This window comes from Xenopus tropicalis, chromosome 8 (genome assembly GCF_000004195.4).
Source record: "Xenopus tropicalis strain Nigerian chromosome 8, UCB_Xtro_10.0, whole genome shotgun sequence".
In the NCBI taxonomy this organism is placed as follows: Eukaryota; Metazoa; Chordata; class Amphibia; order Anura; family Pipidae; genus Xenopus; species Xenopus tropicalis.
In genome coordinates, this window is record NC_030684.2 from 69,013,019 (window position 1) to 69,035,165 (window position 22,147).

The following is a 22,147-nucleotide window of genomic DNA, read 5'->3' on the forward strand; positions in this document are numbered from 1 at the left end:
TTGGAAAGTCAATGTATGCATTTGGCCAGTGATTCAATTTATATATTGGCCCAAACAGCCCCCTACCAGCCCACTAAATAGTGACTGTCTATGGCATCTTACAGCAACCCATCTGCCGTTTGCCAAAAGCCACACATTGCTAGTCCAGGCCTGATTGCAAGTAGGTATCAATAAAAATTCAAGTCCACTGACATGGGCAGATATCAGTTTCCTTAAAAACTGTCCAAATTGGCCAACATAGTACCCATGGGTACCCAGCTGTAACAACAATAAAGAGCAGATGATCAAGATGTATAAATGTTAGCTAAAGCTGAAAAAGAAAAAAAAAATCAGTATTTCAAAAATATCTAACTGGATGAAAGCAGGATATCTTATGTAACAAAAAAAGATTACACAACTTATTTAAGTTTGTTTAAGAGGCTAAAAAAGGACTCTAAAATGGGACATTATGTGATGTTAGTGCTCCATTAAATGTAATTACTAAGTATCAAATCCTAAATTGCAGTCATGTGGATGATACAGTACAACACCACATTGTGTAATGAAACCAGGCTCAGTTTTGTATACAGCAATAAAGATCTGGGTCCTGTCCAGCATTGTAGTACATTACAGATGTTTGGGTAATGACTAATCAGTGGCGGCTATTAAAGTCTATATTTAGTATGCTCTGTAACGCTGAGCATGCATTTAATCTCCAGCGCTGGGTGCTAATTAATTTGTTATGTAATGCATGGTAACTAACAGTAAGCAAGCTGGAATTGCCAAAGAATTAAAGGCGGCCCATTCCAGAGCAATTAGCCAGCAATTGTTCTAGGAATGTGTAGGGCATTATGAGGAGGCACTGATGTACAACATCAACAGAAGGTTTAGGTCTAACACCCTGTAGAACACAGGGTGTTGGACAATGTAATATACAGATGTTTTTTTATAATCAATAAAAGCCCTCCAATGTGATTTTAATTATTTATATTATGATTATGTTTTCTTTATGGATGTTTAGCCCTCAGCTACAACTGTGTTGGAGGATCCTAGAAGTTGTAGCTTATTAATGGCTGGTGGACCTCATGTTGAATGTCTTGAAATTAAGCTTGAGATAAACACGTTATTACAATTAAATAACTTCAAAACCATTGAAATTTGTAATTAATGTATATTAGAAAGTAGGGTAGAATTACAATATTACAATTACAATAACATATTTTGGGGTGTTTACATCCTTGTCAACTTGCATTAAATGGATTAAAGCTGATTGGTTCCCATGGGCTAACACATGGGGCAAATTTGCCCACCATTAGTAAATGAGCTCCAGTGCAGCCCCTTTAAAATGACAAGTGAAAAAGTAATCAAGGAACTTCCCATTACTCAGTGTACTTACACTCTATCTTCTTATATCCCTTTTCAATAGGTATGCATCTGAAAAATGTCTTGTGTACATTAGCATTCTGTGACAATGATAACAGTGTAGTAGTGACTGACTTGCAAATCTGCCAGAGCAGGTATCCTTGTAAGAAAAGTAAATGTTAAGTCGGGTATATGACTGATATGTCTCCAAGGTAAACCATATATTTGTTAGGTAGCTTTCCCTTTATTTTTCTATGAAGTATATGTTTATCTGTCCATACAGTAATGTTGATAGCCGAGCCCACTAGAAGCAGAGTGGAGCTGATAATATGCATTCTATTTAGTACTTTAGCTCTGCGCATAATGTGGCACAGAAAACTAAAAGCAGTAGCTTTTTTCTACTCAGGCTCTGCTCCTGGTAAGCTCTAGAAGCCTGTTGTGTATGCAGCTGTAATGCTCAGTCAAACATTCAGGCATCTGCAAAGAAAGTCTTACTGTGTATTTGTATTTAAAGGGGCTGTTCACCAGTTAGCTTTTTAGTATGTTATAAAATGTGGGATTTCCAGATGCTTGGTAGACAGATATAATCTAATAATGTATATTAAGTGTTTTTGCTTTATAATGATACTGGTCTTTAAATAATGTGAGTAGGAGTTGCCATACTATTTCCTCTATTGAGGCAAAGTGAAAGAGAACCAACAGACGTGATAGGATTCGATTATTGGAAACAGTAGAATATTTAGTTTGTATTACCAACCCATAACTTTTATTTAGGCATCTCTCAGGCACCAGAAATGTAGGCAGACACCGCACATATTGTCCCTTGTCTATTCTTCTATGGGGCTGTGTATCAATGATCAGAAATGAATTCCGATCTTCCTCACTCACATTGTCATTTATAGTTACTGAGAAGGGCACCTAAAGCAAAATTGCAAAAATAATGCACCAAACCTGTAATGCATAAAAAGCTTAATGTCTGCCCATGTTAACCAATCACATGTGTGTTTTAAAGCAGCTGATTGGTTGCTACAGGCTATTAGGCAAGTAACAAACAGTTTTTTACATTACCCCCAATGTGTCTCTCTGGATATTTTTGAATGTTGCACATTGTCTCAAGTTATTGTAGATATAGTACTAAATGTTTCCAAGTGTCACAATAGTATTTAAAACTTCAGAAAAATCAACATTTATTATATAATTGCCCTACATTATCATACATTGATATTTTAAAAAATGTTTAAGAGAAACAGTCAACTCAGGTTTAAATGGGGAGACATGTAGTTTTGTGAATACTATTCCCTGTCAGCGCTAGCTACACAGAATGGGATTACTGATGCCCTGTATATGCAGCACATATCTGCATAGCATTGTGGCTTACTTGACCTTTGGCAAAGCTGAACACACTGGCTCATTTTTTAATGTGCTGTATGACTTGATGTCAGTTTGTTGGGCCGCTCACAAAAGATTGCTTTAAGAAAACGTTGCTTCCCTCATTGTTTAAGGCAGCAGAAACCCAGAGGAACCCATGCTCCTTGTTCCTGGTTTTCAAGTTTGGGTGCATTTTATGCATTCTTTGTCACTGAGATGGATACGCCTTTAACAGTTGATCTCAGGGTGTAGGATCTTAGAGAAGAGCTGGCAGGTCAGGCTGAGCATTTATCTGCTGCTAGAGGAGGTGAAGGAAAGAGTAGACACTTGGCAAGCACTCCAGCACATCTCAGGATCATGCCCAGTGGGATTACATGGGAGCAAGGCAACTCTCTGCTGATCTGAAAAGGTAAAGAGATTTGTGCTGAACGGCACCAGTAATCAGACTGATCTGTGAGGCAAGGAACTTATGGCACTTGTCATATGACTAGTACATAGAATTCGATGGTATAAACAGGCATTACCTCTGTGCCACTAACTCACTGCCACGCTGCCACTGTCTCTAAGGTACAGCGATTGTATATTTACTGCTATTTTTAGCAGTGATTGTAAAGCAAATAGAAGAACGGTATTGAACCTTATATATGGGCAAGTCAATGCTATATCTATATATAAATGTGTACACATCTGTACTATAGCTATATATAAATATGGAATAGAGGTGTAATATCATTTTTACATTACCATTGTACAATGGTGAATTACCATTGTATGCACTTTAAATTATACCTCTAAACATACACTGCTTTTGGCTTGAAAGAGCATTGCCTGATGCCATAACCGGTACAGTATTTGTGAATGTAACATTCATGTTTCTAAGACAGGCACCAACCTGCAGACCTATAGTCATGGGATTTTATTGCATACACAGAGTAATAGATGTCATGAATTAATAGCATGATAGAAAACTGAATATCTAAAGCAAACAACTGTGTTTTTTCAATCCCATTACTTAAAAAAAAAAAAAAATCATAATGGCCATATAGGTGTTCATTGCACCTGCTGTTGCACAACCCCTGGATTGTAGGCTGTGTGTCTGGTGCAGGAGGAGGTCAGACAAGTAAAAGACAATTTTAAAAGACCACATTTTTTAGGGAGGTAGGAGCATATATATGTTTTTTTATGTTGAGCACCAGTGTCACTAACCAGTATGTGCAAGAGAATGAAGTGACATTCCTAAACAGTTTTATTCCTGAACAGTTTTAAATATAATTTGCAGAAAAGCTATCAAACCCAAAGGAATTTTTTTTTGTAACTCTTTCCCAAGTCTTGCATCAAACCTTGCCAGCCAGCAAACCTTGCAAGTTGGTTTTTACTTTTTTCTGCTAGGGTCTTAGAATGTGTAAATGGAAAGAATGTGTTATTGGGTCATAATGATATAGTCTACCGTTACTTTCTAAGTGATTCATCTTATCTTAACATTATACAGGCCAAAAAAAAAGCCACCAGCATTTACTGGTAACAGAAAGTAATTGAAAAAGAACCATTGCTGATTTCCTAGAATTTTACATTGTGTGGCTTTAGCAGAAAGTGTTTCACAATATCATTTGTGTGTTCATGTTTCTCACCATTAAGTGCATCAGTTTCATATAGATTTTTCAAGTGTATTAGCAGAACTGGTGGGCTTCCTTTTCCTGACAACATTTTATGCTATGTTTGTAATCCCCTTATTCTTTCTGCTGTGAAGGAGGGACCCACAGTAGTCTTGAATCATTGCAAATCAAGAAGAGATTTCCGTGTGGCGGTGTTGTTACATGAAGGCTCATGCATATCCACAAGTGCAGCTGCAGTCAGAGTGCTTTTTTCCGCATTCACTTGTGTATAAAACCACTTTAAATTTGCTTCTTGCAATTCTGTACAGTTGAGCTTGACGCTGCTCAGTCCTTATCGCCTTCTCACACTGCAGCATGTGGGAACCCTGGACCTACTGCCACCTTTATAGCAGACAGTAGCTCCAGGGTTCCCTTAGTGCCCTGTATCAATTGCCACAAAGGACCCAGATATCACTTACACGCTAACCCCCAGGAATGGCACCAGCAGACAAAACATTTGGGCACAACTGCACCCAGCTTGTGACAATGCGTACTTGTAGTTGAATTAATTTTGGCAAATTGGACCCAATTCTAGTAGGTGCAGCACAATTGTATCAAGTGCATCGCCTCATTGCAACTGTGATGACCTCAGAATTCTGAGGGGAAACGCTGCATTATTTTACTCACTTCATGTACATGTGACCTATGAAGTTTGGTATTTTGGGTTTTGGTGCCTTTTCAAATGTATAAACTAAAATTCACAGCAACTTCAGAAAGGGGTTGTAGGTCACGGGCTGGAGGGCCACATATTTAACAGAGGCATTCCTGGTATAAATGAATTTCACATTTCTTTAAGCTCAAAGCCTGAACCCCTTAATAAGAACTAAGTGCATATTTACAAAGCCCTTACAATGTGCAAAATGTAATTTTTTTATGCAGATCACCATGTTTTTTTACACATGTTTTTCCCAGAATACCAGCGTAACTTTGGGTACCAGCTGACTACTGTCAACCACAGTGTCACCACAATCAGCAAGTTAGGAAGCGATTTATAATACTTTATAACAGACAAATGAGTTTCAGAATAAAAATAGCATTGGTGCTGCTCACAAGCGCTTACAATCTAGTGACTGGCTTGCAATGCACAAAAAGGCACGCACATTATCTCCCACTTTTCATAATTAAGCAGAATTGTAATGGTGTCACTTCCAGTAAAGTACCACATACAATCGCTTAGTATCTGTTACCCTTGCAGCATATTAGTTACCTACTGGGGAAAACCTGGTGCATTTCCTATAAGAGTTACAGCTGAACAGCCTTATTAATCATTGCTGATTTTAAAAGGAAAGATTAACTTTTGATATATTACACATGGCCCTACTCCAAGCCACTTTTCATTTGTTTTCTGTACTTCCTCTTCTGTTTTCAGTTTACTATTAAATAACATTATCTAGTTATCAGAGTTATTATCCCTCCCACATAGGAACAGATTGGTTTTGGGATTAGATTTCTATTGTTATTTTTATTGAATATGTTTCTAATCACACCCTTTCTACGATTGGAACATAATAGGGGTCTATAGCGATCAGTCTTGACAGAGGCGCATTTCCATTTTAATGTAGCCCCCCCTCTCCTGCTATTCAATCCTGCCCTGTAGATATTATCCCCAATATCGATTGAGCAGACCATCACAGTGGCCCCATACACAGGCCAGGCCAATTAATGGCCAACTCAATGTGGAGCGGTTGCACTGGCAACTATGGTTGGCACAAGTATGACTAGCTTACTGTAAATCTAAACTGAAGAGCCACAGAACAAAAAACAAGCAAAACAAAAAGGGGAAGAAATATAATATCTACACTGAATGCACACTGACTCAGTATTAAGGTGAACTAGCCCTTTAAAAAAGAAAAAGGAAAAAAAATATATATAATTTTTGACATTTTGTTAAGGAGTTTCCCTAAGTTACTGAGAAATGTATTTGCTGAATTGCCCTCTAACCACTTTCTTCATTTCCTCATATTTTTTTTTTGTTTGCTACTAAAACTTTTTGCTGAGTGCAAAGGATCACAGTAAATGTGTCTTCATCTGAGAGCAGACATTATTAATATCATACTTTAAAGATCGGCTCATTTGGCAAGGCTGCCAAACAAGCAAATTTTTTCCCCAACATGCCCACCTTGAGGTGGGTAATGGCCAAATGACTGGATCACAACGACAGTAAATGCAAGCCAAACTTTAAACCTGCCTGAATGATTTAGGCCTATACATGGTCTCATAAGTTACTGACTTGGTTCGAATGGTCCTTATTGACCCACATATGGCTACCTTTACTCACTTAAAGACCCAGTTGCTAGGTATTAAGCACCTATGCCTCCTGTCTGTTGCATTTATAAAAGTACATCAGAGCAAGGCACAATGTTGTGTGTTGCAAAGCAGGTGGTAGATACAGGACTTCCACTATGCCTAGGGGCCACATGTGCTCCAGATTGCACCTTGTTAGTTGTAATTTTAGCATTAATATAGCACATTTAGACACATTTACAGAACATTTACATTGTGCTTTACAAAGATTGTTAATAATTCACAAAATGACTGACCCAGTGGTGTGGTTAACTGTAATCTTCCCCCTGAGCTATTTCCAGGCCTTTACTGGCAATTTGTGGATTCTGGTAAATGCCAGAGGGGCTGCTGTAAGATTCCATAGCCAGTTACTATTTAGTGGGCCTGTGGGGGGCTGTTTGGGCCCCTGTGTACTTGAAATGCCAGGGCCTATTTTGAATCCCAGTCCTGGCTGTATACTATGTTCAATAGTATATAAGATCCTGAGAGGAAACTAGTAGAACAAAGGAAAACAAGTTTTTCAGCATGCAGAAAAACAGGCTATTAAAGTTATGCCGGTTATTATGGGCCTACTTACCAATTCCCTTTTCATGTTGTAAAATGACATAAAAAAGAACAGTAAAAGGCTTAAACAGCACTATAACATAATTCAATCTTGTCAACAGACACTGATCACGAATTAGAAAATGGAAGACCTTCATAAAAGCTCTCTGGAATACAAAACAAAAGATACTCCGGTGAAGACAGAATTGGGCTCCCGCTGTGTAGTCTTTACTTATTATCAAGGGGACATTAATAGTGTTGTTGATGAACACTTTTCTAGAGCCCTAAGGACTATAAAGGACCCACAGGACTTAAGCACTAAAAATCGAGGGGATGACTACCTTCCAAAGAACAGTAAGTATGCGCTAAGAATGCAAAAGCCAGCTTGATTTGATTAAAGAATATTGGCAGGAAAAAGGCTTTTATGTGAAGATGGAAAGTGAGCCAAAGCAAAATAATAAATCTGTTTATGATGTTGCTGTTTCCATTATTCTGATCTGCTTTGTTTTAGAATAATTTGTTTTGCTCAGTTACACAGTATAAAATTTGATCTATCCCTGGGTTGTCCAACAGGAGATTGTAAAGCATATAAGCACTCCAAGAGATTTCCTCAGACCCCCTAATGTAGTCCTGCAGTGGATCAGGTACCTGTGGATACCTGCAAATAAGTGACTAACCTGTGGGTAGGACTTTCAGACAGTTCTGGACTGGCATTTCAAATATACAAGTGCCCAAAAGCCCCCCCCCCCCCCACCAGCCCAATAAATAGTTACTGTCTATGGCATCTTATAGTAGCCCCTCTGGCATTCACCTCACCAAAACCCACAGATTGCCAATGTGGGCCTTCTTGCAGATGCAGATTAAGGTACAGATTGTGGTTCTGCAAGTTGCGGGTCTCATATATAAGTTTTAATCTTTTTTTTTTGTCCCTGTTTTTTTTTCCACCCACATTTAATAATGTCAATGTTTGCTGAAACATCACTTTTGGTTTAATGGTTGTCAGAGGGTAGCGGATTTGGCAGCAGATCCAAGCAGATAAAAATGTTGGTTGCGGGTCCAGGTTCAGGTGTTCAGTTTAAGAGTTGCACGTCCAGGTTGGGCAAAAATTCTGACCCACTCAGGGCTCTACCATCAAGTCCAAGACCTGTTTGTCTGAATTTATTAAGGATTAACCAGCCCCAAACCTGTGAAATAGTGGATAACTTGTGGATTTTGTCATCTCTACAAAGTGATTTTATGACATAGCAGTTCCATCAGAAGGTCTTACTAGACCCCTCTGAGGGTTTTTTACAGAAATAGGAAGTCTAGAGTCTAGGAAGACTATGGAGTCTTTAAAAGAAAATGAATTCTGAAATATAAACTTTACAACAGATGATGCACTTTGTGTCACCCACGACACCCACTTTAGATACATGATACAAACAGAGTGCTGTGCATGTGCAGTGCTGTGCTTTTGACTTTCGTGGTACATGTGGTGCACATTTCTTCCATGTCTCTTTCCAAACTTGGTGTTCCTATCACCATCCTTTCCATAAATAAGCACAGAAATGATGTATTTGTGTTTTTATTTTACCCTTCCCAAAGAGAATGTCACCTAATCCAAACCCTGCTGTCCAAATTACACTAGAGACAAAATAATGATTTGTCAGCTTTAACAGAGCAGTGTTGTGACTTTTATATAAAGTGGAAGCTGTGTAGTAACATGGGCTAAACTCAAACCCCCATATGTAATTAAAGACACTAAATTTGCCCAGGAGCATTAACTCATGGCAACCAGTAAAATGTTTGCTTTTAAACAGATGATCCATAATTCTACCTGCTGATTGGTTGCTATAAGTTACTGCACCTAGGCAAACAGGGTGACTTTTATTACATAACCCCATAAACCTGGGCCTGTAACTCAGAGCAACTAATCAGCAGGTGACAGGTCCAGTGCATTTAGGATAATGAAAGCAAATCTGAAGGCTCATTTGAAAACACAGTTGCAGTCATGCATAATGGTATCCAAAGACACTCTTTGTACTTCTGTATATTTTCATGTAGGGGAACCCTTCATCAAAAGTGGAATAAATACAGAGTGAGCAGACCTTGTGAAGGGGGGCTGCTTGCACTGTAGGTAGGCCTGCAGGTGACCGGAAAGATCTGCGTTACCCACAATTTTGGCTAGGGGGTGTGGCCACAGGAAAAAAATTATGTAAAATATTAAAGTTATGCCACAGGCCCCTAAAGTTATGCCACTGACCTTGGAGTTGACAGTAAGTCCGGTACCAATAATTATGTAACCCAGACTTGGAAAAATTTTGGCAAAGTTGCTTCAGATTTATTAAAACACACATGCATGATTGTATGGGTTTTTTATACTTACAAATAAATATACCCTTAAGTATATAACAAAAAACACCATACACTCTCTGTTCTCTGTATTCTCCATAATATCCAACACATCATGAGAAACAACGTTTTGGTATGCTGTCATAATTTTGACCACAGGCACAAAAACTTCACATGAAAGAAGGATTTTCAACTCATCCCTTTAAATATGGACATATATATGTTTGTAATTAAAGGGGTGAATTAGCACCTTATTCCACTAGGGAATGGTAAGCGCAAGTTTTTTTGTGTGCAATGCAATTTACTCTACCCAAAAATGACAGTCTCAAGTCCTTTTAATTAACCATTCAGTTAAAATGCTTCATTGCACCTAAGTAACATGATCTGTGGAGAATGTTAAGCTTAAAATGAATTGTTTTCCGTGTAGTGAGTACTATGGCAACAGATGATATGAACTGGACAAAGACTTATCAAGCAACACCTCCTGTAAGGATGCCTGCATCTGTCTTAACACCAGTACCTTCTACATCAGACCACTATGCCACAGTTTTTCAAACGCATCCTCATCAGCAAGACGTTTGGTCCCTTTATCATATTGGGCCTCATAACCCCATTGCCCCTGTTTATCAGCACTCAGTGTCAGACTTCCCTATGGTCCCAGGCACTGGCCCTGATGGCAAGCCCGGCTCTCTTCTAAGTCTTCTACAGCATGAAAGATATCCAGTTCCTCTTCAGGAGTCGATGATTAAACAGGAGATTCTCACATCTACATCATCAGGGATCTCTGCTCCAGTAAACCCAAACCCAAGGATGAATCCTCAAACAGGTAAATTATGAACAATTGTGTTTTTATAATGCAATAAGTACTAAGGAGGCACCGAAACCACTATTTTGGGATTTGTCTGAACCCCAAATCCTTTGTGAAAGATTGCGCCTAATCCGAACCCTAATTTGAATATGCAAATCAGGACAAGGAAGGGTTAAATAGAACCACGCGCATGGTGAAAAGTGTTCAACTTCTCTGTTTATGGAACAGAAAGTTATGTGGTTTTAAGGATTGGGATTTAGTTCGGCCAGGATCGTGGATTCGGCAGAATCCGAATCCTGCTGAAAAGGCAGAATCTTGGCCGAATCCCCAACCAAATACTGGATTCAGTGCATCCCTAGTAAGGACAGACACAAGGACACATATAATCTCATATGTATTTAAAGTATTTCTATTCTGTTATAATTGTGTGCGGCATTAGAAAGTATTTTCCTTAAAGGAGAATGCAAGTCAAAATTTAAAAGCATACTGCCCAATAGTCCTCCTATTGTTTAGTAAAAACGCCACACTTTTGGCTCACCTAATCAAATATTTACTCAGTCACACTTACTTCACATTTCCTGAACAGACAGCCATCTCTAAAAAGGTATTCTCCCTTCCTTTCCCTCCTTGCTTCATACTGCACGTGTTTCATTGCCTCCCCCCCCTCCCCTCTGGCAGATCCGCTTCTGATTGGCTGGTGGGCATGTGTAGCTCAGAACAGGAGACAGGATCAAGTTACACACATGCTCAGAGAATAGGAAGGCTGCCGTGTGCAGTGTGCAGCACAGCAACTGTATAAGGAGAGGAATATACATATACATAATTTCTACAGATTGCTGAGGCTGCTGGGAAATATGTAAATTCAACTGCTATAAAGCTGCTGCATGCGATCATCTTACATGTTACAGAAAATCCCCTTTCTTAGTTTTTATTGCTAGTCGACCAATCACCAGTGAAAATGTTGCAACACTCCTTTTCTCTTTAGTTACAGTCACAAGTGCTTTATTAAAACTAAAAAGAGCACAAACTGACAGTTAATGCAACACACTGGGGCAAATGATTTATGCTATCACCATTCTTTCATTCAATGACCATTGGAGAAGCAGACTTTTCCTCTGGAGCCACTTCTTGGATAGCTTTGTGCCTTGGCTTTAATACTAGACTACTTGAACTAATTTCCAGCTCTTATGCTCATTTGTAATGTTTGCATGAACTGAAATATTATATAATTCATGGACTGACTACTGTGGCAGCCTGTTGGCCTGACAGCACCACCCTGTCCGACATAAAGCACTGCCCTTTTGTATTTAATATTATGTACCGTCAGCAACGCTTACTGCAGGGGCAAAGCAAATATATACACTGCTGGCTTTCATGGCTTTACTGCTGGGCACTATTTATAAACAGCAGCACATCAAAGAATTCCTACCATTCATCATAGTTTCTCCTCTCATGTAATCATGAGTATTTTGCCTTTATTAGGATTGCTCTCCAAATCGCCCAAGGAGATCATTACATGTACACAATCAAGTCTATCTGATGAAGTGCACGCGACGCCACAGAAAACATCAGTTAAACTTGATTGTGACCTGTTAAAGTACACTATTAAATGCTGATACTTTTGCTTATTACACCATCTCTTGTACCCCTTGACTGTTGTTTATGAAGGCAGATGCTATATGCTGGATTAGGCTTCTGTATCATTACAATCAGGTCATTACTGCAAGGCATCACCATTACACATATAATCCATCTGAGATTATAAACAGTTTTAGCTCTTATAAAGCTTTAGTATGAACAAATTGTTTTTAAAGCATAGTATACAAGTGTATTGCTTTTTGGTTATAATATTGGGTTTTTCTATTCACATCTGGCAGACTTGCAATCATACTGTAAAACCACAAACTCAAAATTTCTTTAAATTACATATATATATATATATATTTTTTTTTTTTGCTACAATAACCGTGGTCAAAACTCAGCTACCAAGTTGCCTAACAAGTTCTCTAACCACATTCTATCTTATCTCTATTGCCTCCAGCATGCCTTTGATAATGACCGCGGTATACTGTGGAATGTCCTTTAGTTATTCCCATTGTCTGTTCTGAGTGACATTCAGCTGCTTTGTGATACTGAACTTGCTATGTCTGGGTTTGACAACTTACCTGCTTCCAATCTGTGCATAGAAAAAAAAAATAAATTAATAAATTAATAAACAAAATTCTGGACTGGTCTACGGTGCTCATTTATCAACACAGGCCAAACTGGACCAAATTGGCACCTGGGCAGTTACCCATGGTTACTAATCAAATGTTTGCTTTCATTGTTCTTGATGCAACTGAAAACAAGATAATTATGGTTTTGTTGCTATGGGATACTGCCCAGGCACATATTTTACTTCCTACCAATACCTTGTTTTATGTACATGTAGCATCACTTTATTTTGGTTTGGCATCTTCTGAACTAATCTGTTCTTGGATGTGGTCTTTGAGGGAAGGGATGTGAAAGAAGCATGGGGCTGTATAGCAGAAATGGCATGCTTATGCATAGACTTCAATTTAACACTTACATTACATCTCCCCTATTGGACTTAGGGTAACAGACTGCTCTGCTGCAGCAATTATTCTTTATCTACCCTCAGTCAAATATAATACAAAATACAACTTAAGTATTACAGGACAGGGTCACACATACCAAGGGGGTGATTTACTAAAAAAGTGAATTTTTTTTTAACGTATAAAAAGTCATCACTGGACAAAGAAATATTTTTTGTGTTCTGTCAATCTTGACATTTTACAAAAGAATATTTTACCTTTTGCTTGTGTTTTTTTGAACCAAAAAGTATTCACCTTCTCTAATGCAGTAGACTTTTCCTGAATTCTGTAAAAATATTGATATTAAGTCAAGAGCATGTGTTTTCACACTTGAGCCATGTATGTTTATTAATATGACTTTGTATGGACAAGTGTCCCTTAAGACAGAATTTATTTTTACACATTTTTATATGTGAAACATATTCACAAATCAAAATAAATACTCAAAGTATTAGTGACAGATTTTGGGAGACATATAGGACCATGTTTATAAACCTGTGTAAAAGCAGAAGAATACTTTCCTGCCCACATAAAAGCCAGTGGAGTTTGATTCAGCAGCACAGCTATGAGTAAAAACTAGCACAAAAACCATAACAATTCTAGGACACTTGTGTGGAATATCCCCTGGAGAGGGGATACATTACTGAAAGATAATGGATGCCTAAAGGAGAAATAAAGTTATAATTACTGAGGAGTGCTAAATGTTAGGCACCCCCCCAGTGTTTATAATTGCTTACCTGATATCCTGGGCCAGTGCCCCTGTTTGCTGGAAACTACACCTGCTTGAGGTACTTCTGTAGAATCACCCCTGGGGTAACCATCTTCTAAATCTTTATTGACTCCTTGCGTCCTGGCAGAAGCAAGAAGTGTCTTCCTTAATATTTGTATTTTTGAATAAATATGCTTAATGGGATGTATTTATCAAAATGTGGACTAGAGCTTTCCGAAGGAAAGTGTGGCATTTTTAGAGACATAAATAGAGATAAATATGCCCCATTGTGTGTTTTTTTTCAGAAACTATCCATTCATTGCTTTCCTCTTATTCCACTTTCTTCTAGATCTGCATTCTCAGGACCGAAGAAAAGACTATTTTCATCCTCAAGATAGAAGGAAGGATTTATACTTTTATTAAGTGAATATTTTCAATTCAATTCTTTCTCATTCCATGGATATACTTGTAAATATTTTGTAAAGTACATTTGAAGGCCTTTTGATTAGAGATGGACTTTCTTATTGGACAAGAGTAAAATAATATGTAGTGTTGCCATTCCCATGGTGCAATTGCTTTCTTCATACTGGACACTGGAAAGCAAATGTGTAAACTGTTTGTGGGAACCTTGCCTTCTTTGCACTGGATTTAAGGAGCCCTAAAGAAGAAAATGGGTTATGTTTTTCTGTGCTCTTAGATACCTATGGCTGTGACCTTTACTTTCTTTCTTCAGAAACCATAACATTTACCTACAAGTTCTGACATGAGAGAGGCATCAGAGTGTAGAAAATGGGCTTCAATTTATTAAAATCCCAGTTTAAAGGTGTATTTAATTATTACATTGTTTGGGTGATTAGTAGTTACTTTATGTATATTTTTAAGCTTTTGTTAGTTGTCTATTAAACATATTTTAATTGCTGATAATATTAAACATGGTCCCAGTTGTGGGCCAAATGAAGTTTGTCTGATTGTTTGGCCCTAGGCCAACAATCAAAATAAATAGGAAGGGGCTGTGCTGGCCCAGACTGGCAATCTGTGGGTTCTGGCAAATGCCAGAGGGGCTGCTGTAAGATACCATAGACAGTTACTATTTAGTGGGATAGTGGGGGCTGTTTAGGCCTCTGGCTGGTAAAAATATTTTAGAAAAGTGGCAAGCCTAAATGGCAGGGCCTATTCTGAATCCCAGTCCAGACCTGGAGCTGTGTATACCTATTGACCGAGGAGTATATCCACAAACCTTATGTGGTTTGATTTTCCATGCTGCCTGATCAGCATCTTATCGAGCCATAATCACATATTTATAGGGTAGGGTATTGTTTTGGGCTCAAACTTCAGTTAGCTGCCAAAACCTGAAAAGCTGTGTGTCATTTTGGTGTGAAAATTCAGCCACTGTCTAAATATACACAATGAAAAAGAAAAGGTTCTGTTTATATTCCAAAACATATCATTTGTATACGTCACAATCTGTTTATGTTGCCCCAAGCAGCCATATTTCCACAATGTGCTACTGGAAGTCAATTCTACTATCCAGTACAATTAACCTCTGAGCCAGACTCTCCTCCTATTGCTTGGGATAAAACATGCAACACTATCCACCAGCAGTATTCTATCAATGTAGCTGAGCAACATGCATTTTAAAAAAAATGTATTTGAGAAGAAATGACACTCCGGTAATGAAGTTAAAACACTATTAATATTACTGATAAAAGTCGCCAGTTTTTAAAGCATTTTGCTTCAGAGTCATATGCAGTCAGTAGAAACTAGATGTATTTTTAATGCTAATTGCATGGTTGTTTTTCCATAGCCTTTAATCCATCTGTAAATATCCTACCTCAAGTTTGAGCATTAAAAATATTTTCTGGAGAATATTACTACTGAATTAACTGCACTTTTCATTAAGCAACACAGTATAAAAACATATTATGTATACAGGTATGGGACCTGTTATCCAGAATGCTTGGGAGTTTTCAGAATAAATAATTTAAACATTAAATAAACCCAATAGGATTGTTTTGCCTTGAATAAGGATTAATTATATCTTAGTTGGGATCAAATAAAATGTATTGTTCTGTTATTACAGAGAAAAGGGAATAGCTTTTAAAAATTAAAATTGTTTGATTAAAACTGAATTTATGGCAGCTGGCTTTTCCATAATTAATAACATTCTGGATAACAGGTTTCTGAATAACAGATCCCATACCTGTACTTGTATTCATTTTTATTTTGTTTGTAGTGGGGTAAATAAGCAATGTGGGCGTTCTATTTATTTATATACACTTATACATGTAATCAGTTTTTAAAAAATGCTAAATTTCCTTATAAATAAATCACTTACTGAAGAAAGTTTCAGTGTTACAAATTTGCTTGAATTACTGTGAATTTACATAATAAATCAGCCCAAATGTCTTCATTACACTGAATTGTGTCTTTACTTGCATTATAAAGCTGTAATTCCCATGGATATTATATAAGTGACAGAATTTAGGAAACACACCCATACAGTTTCTAAAGGGGTTGTTCATCTTTGACTTAACTTTTAGTATGATGTAGAGAGTAATATTCAGAGATAATATTATTACAATTGATCTTCTTTTTCATTATTTGATTTTTTTTTAATTATTTCACTTTTTGTTCAGCAACAATCCAGTTTGAAATTTCAGCAGGCATCTGGTTGCTAGGGTTTAAATTTCCTCAGCAATCAGGGAGTGGTTTGAAAGAGAGACTGACACAGATAAAGATGCAGCCAGCAAGTTTTTTATATTTTGTCTCACCATGTGCAGACACCATAATTTCCGAGTGTTAGCTCCTGCCTCTAGATGGTGCTAGAGTACAGAAGAAGAAGGCACATAATTCAAAAATTCTAAAAAAAAATAAAATAATGAAGACTAACTGAAAAGTTGTTTAGAATTGGTCATTCTATAACATACAAATAGTTAACTTAATGGTAAACCAACCCTTTAAAAGGTTCATTTTAGATCAAAGGGCAGCTTTATTAAAGGGCTATATGCAAATTGTATTTGTTGTCAACAAAACAATACTTACCGTATCTTGCATTTTTTTGACTCGCATCTGTGTTTTTTTTTACAAACTTAAAAAAAAACCAAACTTGAACCGGTCGAGATTCATTCAAACCAAATAGTCCATCACTCCACTGGTTGCTTCTATTTGCTTTAAGCACTAAAGCCATTGTAACACTAGCACTATTCTCAAAATCTTCTCACGTCTCCACACTTAAACAAATTTTAAGAGACAAATGATATGAATACATTCAAAAAAACTTGAGTGTTTGGACTTTACAGAAGCAATGCAGGCGTATGGGTCATGTTGGTGCCCTGATCAAATCATAAAAAACTATTTTGTCTTGTGTTTTAAAAACAGACAAAAACTACAGTTAACTTGATTTTACCCCATATCTCTAATAAACTGCTTGGCATGGTTAATATTGGCACATTCCCTTAAGAACCTGGAAGGTTCCACTAAAGGTGGCCATACAGGTTACAATTATGATCCATTGGTTGCAGGAAAGATATATTTTGTTCGAGCAAAATCTTTTAACCTGTCCGATCGACCATACATGCACCGAATATCGCATGAAACCTTGTTTCGTACGATAATATCAGTGCGTATATGGCCAACTTTATTGGTGAGGTTCAATGTCCGGTCTGCCCTGCCCACAGATAATATAGAAAGCCCCTGTTGTATCTACCTGCTAAAGTGAGACTATTGTTACAGAGCAGTATTGACTCTAACAGTGATATTGTGATGTTTACTAAATATGAGCTGATATCAGAAACAGGCTTAGTCACGAATGCACAGAAAAGAAATGAACTGTGCCAGCTTTGTTTGCTGCAGCCCCATAATATATCAAATGTAAGATATCTTTCTGCAAATACAATTATGCTAAAAAATAACTGGTTTTGTAACATATAATTTACGGCATAGTAGAGTGTACAGATGATGCTGTTATAGGTCAGGAGAGTTCACCTTCAGTGTGTTAGATATATGATCACTGGCATATCTGTAAAATAATGGAACTCAGTGCAAGGGGGTCTATAAATAATTAGAAGGTTTCCATGGCCTTTTGACATAAAATCGAAATATACAATAATTAATAGTACAGGTATAGGACCCATTATCCAGAATGCTCGGGACCAAGGGTATTCCGGATAAGGGGTCTTTCCGTAATTTGGATCTCAATACCTTAAGTCTACTAAAAAATCAATAAAACATTAATTAAACCCAATAGGATTGTTTTGCATCCAATAAGGATTAATTATATCTTAGTTGGGATCAATTACAAGGTTCTGTTTTATTTCTACATAGAAAAAGGAAATCAGTTTTAAAATTCTGAATTATTTGATTAAAATGGAGTCTATGGGAGTCGGGCATTCCGTAATTCGGAGCTTTCTGGATAACGGGTTTCCGGATAAGGGGTCCGATACCTGTACAATGCTAATATATGTAGAAGAGGCAAGGATGCTAATGGCTGTCGTTCTCTCATAATTTTAAAAGGTGTTTTTTAAAGCATGTTTTAAAAAAGTCAAGTGTCAATTTTTGTTTTCTGTATTCCACAGGTTTTTTTTGCAGCCCACTCCTGTTCTAATGCATTTGAATAGGTGCACTGCATTTTCCCACATTTTATGCCATCATTTTGGCTCATTTTCATTAAATGCACTGGTTTTAGTTTTTCCTGCATTTTTTTATATCAGTCTACAACAATTTTACAAACCTCCAGTTTATAACCTCCAAGTTTACATTTCCCCAATTTTTATGTTTTTTTTGTTTGTTGGTAGGACCTTAAGCATAGTTGCATGCACACATTTAAAAGAGTATCCCTGTTGAAACTCAGGTCCTTAAAGCATTCTCTAAACAAAAACATAAACCTAAAGTGAGAAAATGTAAAGGCTGCAAAGTAAAAAACAGCAAATCCAGAGACTGACAAGGATGGTGACAATACAATAAATCCAACAAGACAGTCCTAATCTAATTGTGGTGGTGCCAAGCTACAGGACCTCTGGTGTCCCAATTTTCATTTTCTACATGTTCATTCATCTTGCTACATGTAACAAAACAAGAAAAGTCAGAGAAGCTGAAAGAAACATGGTCAAGGGGCAAACCAGTAAATACAAAATACTTGTAGTTCTTGAGATAGAAGAAGAAGAAAAAGGCTTAGAGGGCAGAAAAAAAGCAATGAAAAAGAACAAGGATTGCATAAATTAGAACCAAGAAGACACAAAGGATAGAAGAGAGTAGAAGTAGAAAGAGAACAAAAAGGACATACAGAGCTAAAAAACGACATACAAAAAAAACCACAGGAAGAATGAAGTAATGTCTCCTTGAATGCCAAAACTGCAAAAAATGGGATTTGAGGCTTATTTGTTGTGCTAGATATTAATGAAAATATAGTTGGGTAAGTAAGAAATGTTTTAAAATATATATAATATTGCTATTATTAGGTAAGGATATCCCTCACTAAATGTAGTACCACAAAGGGGTTAACAAACTGACTGTCTGAAAAATATTGTTCTATCAACACCAAAGCATAAGGGCAAGTGTATACAGTCAATAAGAAACAGCAGACAACTAAGTATATACATAAAACGTAGCATATATTTTACTTGCATTCAAGGAATCATACAATATACAAACGGAAAACTAGATTTACTGGGTATTGCCTTAAATATAACATTATTTTACATATATGGTAATTCTGTCTGGTATTTATTTTTTTATAAAATTATTTAAAAAATTTATATTTTAATAATTGTTATAGAATTATACACACTCACAGGGGTTATAAAATAAATACGGTATTTATTGAGGACACCGTATTTATTTTATAAGCCCTGTGAGTGCGGATGTCTTTGTTGCTGCATCTAGTTCTTCACTTGTACCTGCACCCAGGCTGCTGTGACCTAACTAACGTTTCGAGCACCAACTGTGCTCTTCCTCAGGGTTTGTCCCTGAGGAAGAGCACAGTTGGTGCTCGAAACGTTGCACCTTTTTTTCTCAATAAACGTGTGATTTTTTGCAAAGTCCCTGTGTGTGCGGCTCACTGTCTGTATAATAATTTTTTTTGCCAGCACCCTGGGCGTTTGAACATCTATAGGGTGTGCTCTATTTGTTCTTGTATATATATATATATATATATATATATATATATATATATAAATTGCTCCAAAGATCATGCGCACTCCAATTTCAAATACTTGACTTTATTGTAGATAGTTACATAATTGTTACATCAACGTTTCGGTCCTGGTCTAGGACCTTGTTCACGATGTTAAACCCTAGACCAGGACCGAAACGTTGATGTAACAATTATGTAACTATCTACAATAAAGTCAAGTATTTGGAATTGGAGTGCGCATGATCTTTGGAGCTATTTATATTTGGAACAACCATTTGCAGCACCCAGAAAGATTATGTGATATGTGAGTAAAGAGGGAGTACGGACCGATTGCAAATATTATATATATATATATATATATATTATAAAAGAATTTGATTAGGTACCTTAGCTGGTATGTTGTAAAATCCAAGGGGCACATTTACTAACCCACGAATCCGAATCCGAATTGGAAAAATTCCAATTGGAAAACGAACATTTTGCGACTTTTTCGTATTTTTTGCGATTTTTTCGGCGCCTTTATGACTTTTCAGAAATTGTCGCGATTTTTTTGTTACCAATACGATTTGCGCGAAAAAACGCGAGTTTTTCGTACCCATTACGATGCGCTCGTATCTTGTAGCGACTTTTTCGTATTGAGCGCTCATAAGAGGCGGGCGAAACTTTCAGACTTAGCATGATTTTGGAAGCCTCCCATAGGACTCAATGGCACCCTGCAGCTCCAACCTGGCCCAAGAAAAGTCACCATACTGAAGCTTGAATGAATCCAAATCTTTCGTACTCGGCGCGAAGGCTACGAAAAAGTCGCGACTTTTCGCACAAGTAGTAACGCTACGAAAAAATCGCCAGATTTTGCGCAACATTCGGAATGGCAACGAAAAAGTCGCGACAATTTTCCGAAAGATCACCAAATACCGATCATTACGAAAAAAACGCAATAGGACGCATTCGGCCCGTTCGTGAGTAAGTAAATGTGCCCCCAAGTCTTAGCTTCATAGCAATTGCTGAGTTTTTGAGAAAAGGGGTTGTTGTAGTATTACTCATGGAAAATATCTCTTTGGAGGCATCTATAGAAGAGTATTTTTCCATGTCATTTCCTGAGTATTATAACAGATATAAAAAAAACCTCATGAGAAGTGAATGGCAACTATTATGCATTTGTCTGTTAAGTGCTTTTTATTGAAGACCAAGCTGTACCTTACTCTGTGTGTTGCCATATGGTCTCCAGTGCTGGGAACCATAGGACCATTATAGAACAGCACGGCGATGCTCTTGATGTCAGGAACATGACAGAAGCACTTTGTTGATGGAATGGATTCTCCTATTATCTCTGTTATAAGTGATGATGAGCTATGTATTTAGAAGCAGTGATGCCTAAAACTATACACAGAATAGGTAACCTTGAGAAAATGTAATTGGATTGCTTATAGTACAAAGGTACTTGAATGGTAGCTAGCAGGACTTATAAAGCAGTTCAAATGATGTTGTGTTGCATCCTGATTAAATGTTCAAACTGATTATCTGGCTGAAAATTAAAGAATTCTGTATATTCTACTGTGTGTGCACAGACTGATTAGTTAAGGGTCATCATCTGTTCATAAACATATTTACACACAATGTAGCAGAAAAACATTTGAAATAAACCTTACAGGCAAACAGAGGGTGACTACTTGTTATACATGATCATGGTTGTAATAATGCAGTTGTCTGTGTTTATTGACAACAATCAGTTATCTATACTGGGGGTATTAATACTCAAAGTCAGATTGGCATGCCAACAGGGACTCTCCCTGGGCTTTTCTGTAGGACAAATTTTATCAAGTCTCTACTTTACACCTTATAGCAGTGTCACCCCAAACCATTTAGTGCATATTGCCTAATGGGTCTTTGATGTCAGGTGCTGTGTCTGGGCATAGAAGGCTCGGTCTGATACGGACAATATTTCCTGTACTTCATTTATTTCATACTTCTATAAAATGAAAATTCATTCAGACATGTTCTACTCAGCCATACCTAGTCACACTCAGGGAACCTGGCCAGGCCACTCCTACTTTTGCGCCACCCGATTCAAAACTGCCCTGCAAAATCTGTGACAGGTGCAGGTGCTATAATTTTTTTGTTCAGTGTTAATGTCTGATCCCGTATGCACAAGACCCTAATACGGACTGAGATCATTTAAGACTTTACTGTTTGGTATAATAAACAAAGATCCACTGCATTTTTAGGGTTTAGTTCTCCTTGAAAGAGATGAGAAGCTTTATTTAATAATAAGCAATGTGCAAAAAAAATGCATAAAACCCATAAAGCAGCCTTGCGTGATGTGCCTCCCTCTTGTTCCCCAATGTGAAAGAAAACTCTGACTTATTTAAAAGCGTTGATTTTTTAAAA

At 37.3% G+C, this 22,147-nt stretch overlaps 1 protein-coding gene across 1 annotated transcript; it reads left to right on the forward strand.

Annotated features, from left to right (window-relative positions):
- Positions 1-2,958: 2,958 nt before the first annotated feature.
- Positions 2,959-16,044, forward strand: vgll1 (vestigial like family member 1). Its single transcript, XM_002932594.5, has 4 exons — positions 2,959-3,118; positions 7,310-7,541; positions 9,946-10,344; positions 13,979-16,044. Exons 2-4 carry the CDS (start codon positions 7,331-7,333, stop codon positions 14,050-14,052), a joined length of 684 nt encoding a protein of 227 aa, XP_002932640.1. The 5' UTR covers positions 2,959-3,118; positions 7,310-7,330; the 3' UTR covers positions 14,053-16,044.
- The last annotated feature ends 6,103 nt before the right edge of the window (positions 16,045-22,147 follow it).

Coding starts and splice junctions, on each gene's coding strand:
- vgll1 (XM_002932594.5), top strand. CDS start 7,331: ATGGAAGACCTTCATAAAAGCTCTCTGGAATACAAAACAAAAGATACT. Junction 7,542..9,945: donor TGACTACCTTCCAAAGAACA/GTAAGTATGCGC, acceptor TTTTCCGTGTAG/TGAGTACTATGGCAACAGAT. Junction 10,345..13,978: donor AAGGATGAATCCTCAAACAG/GTAAATTATGAA, acceptor ACTTTCTTCTAG/ATCTGCATTCTCAGGACCGA.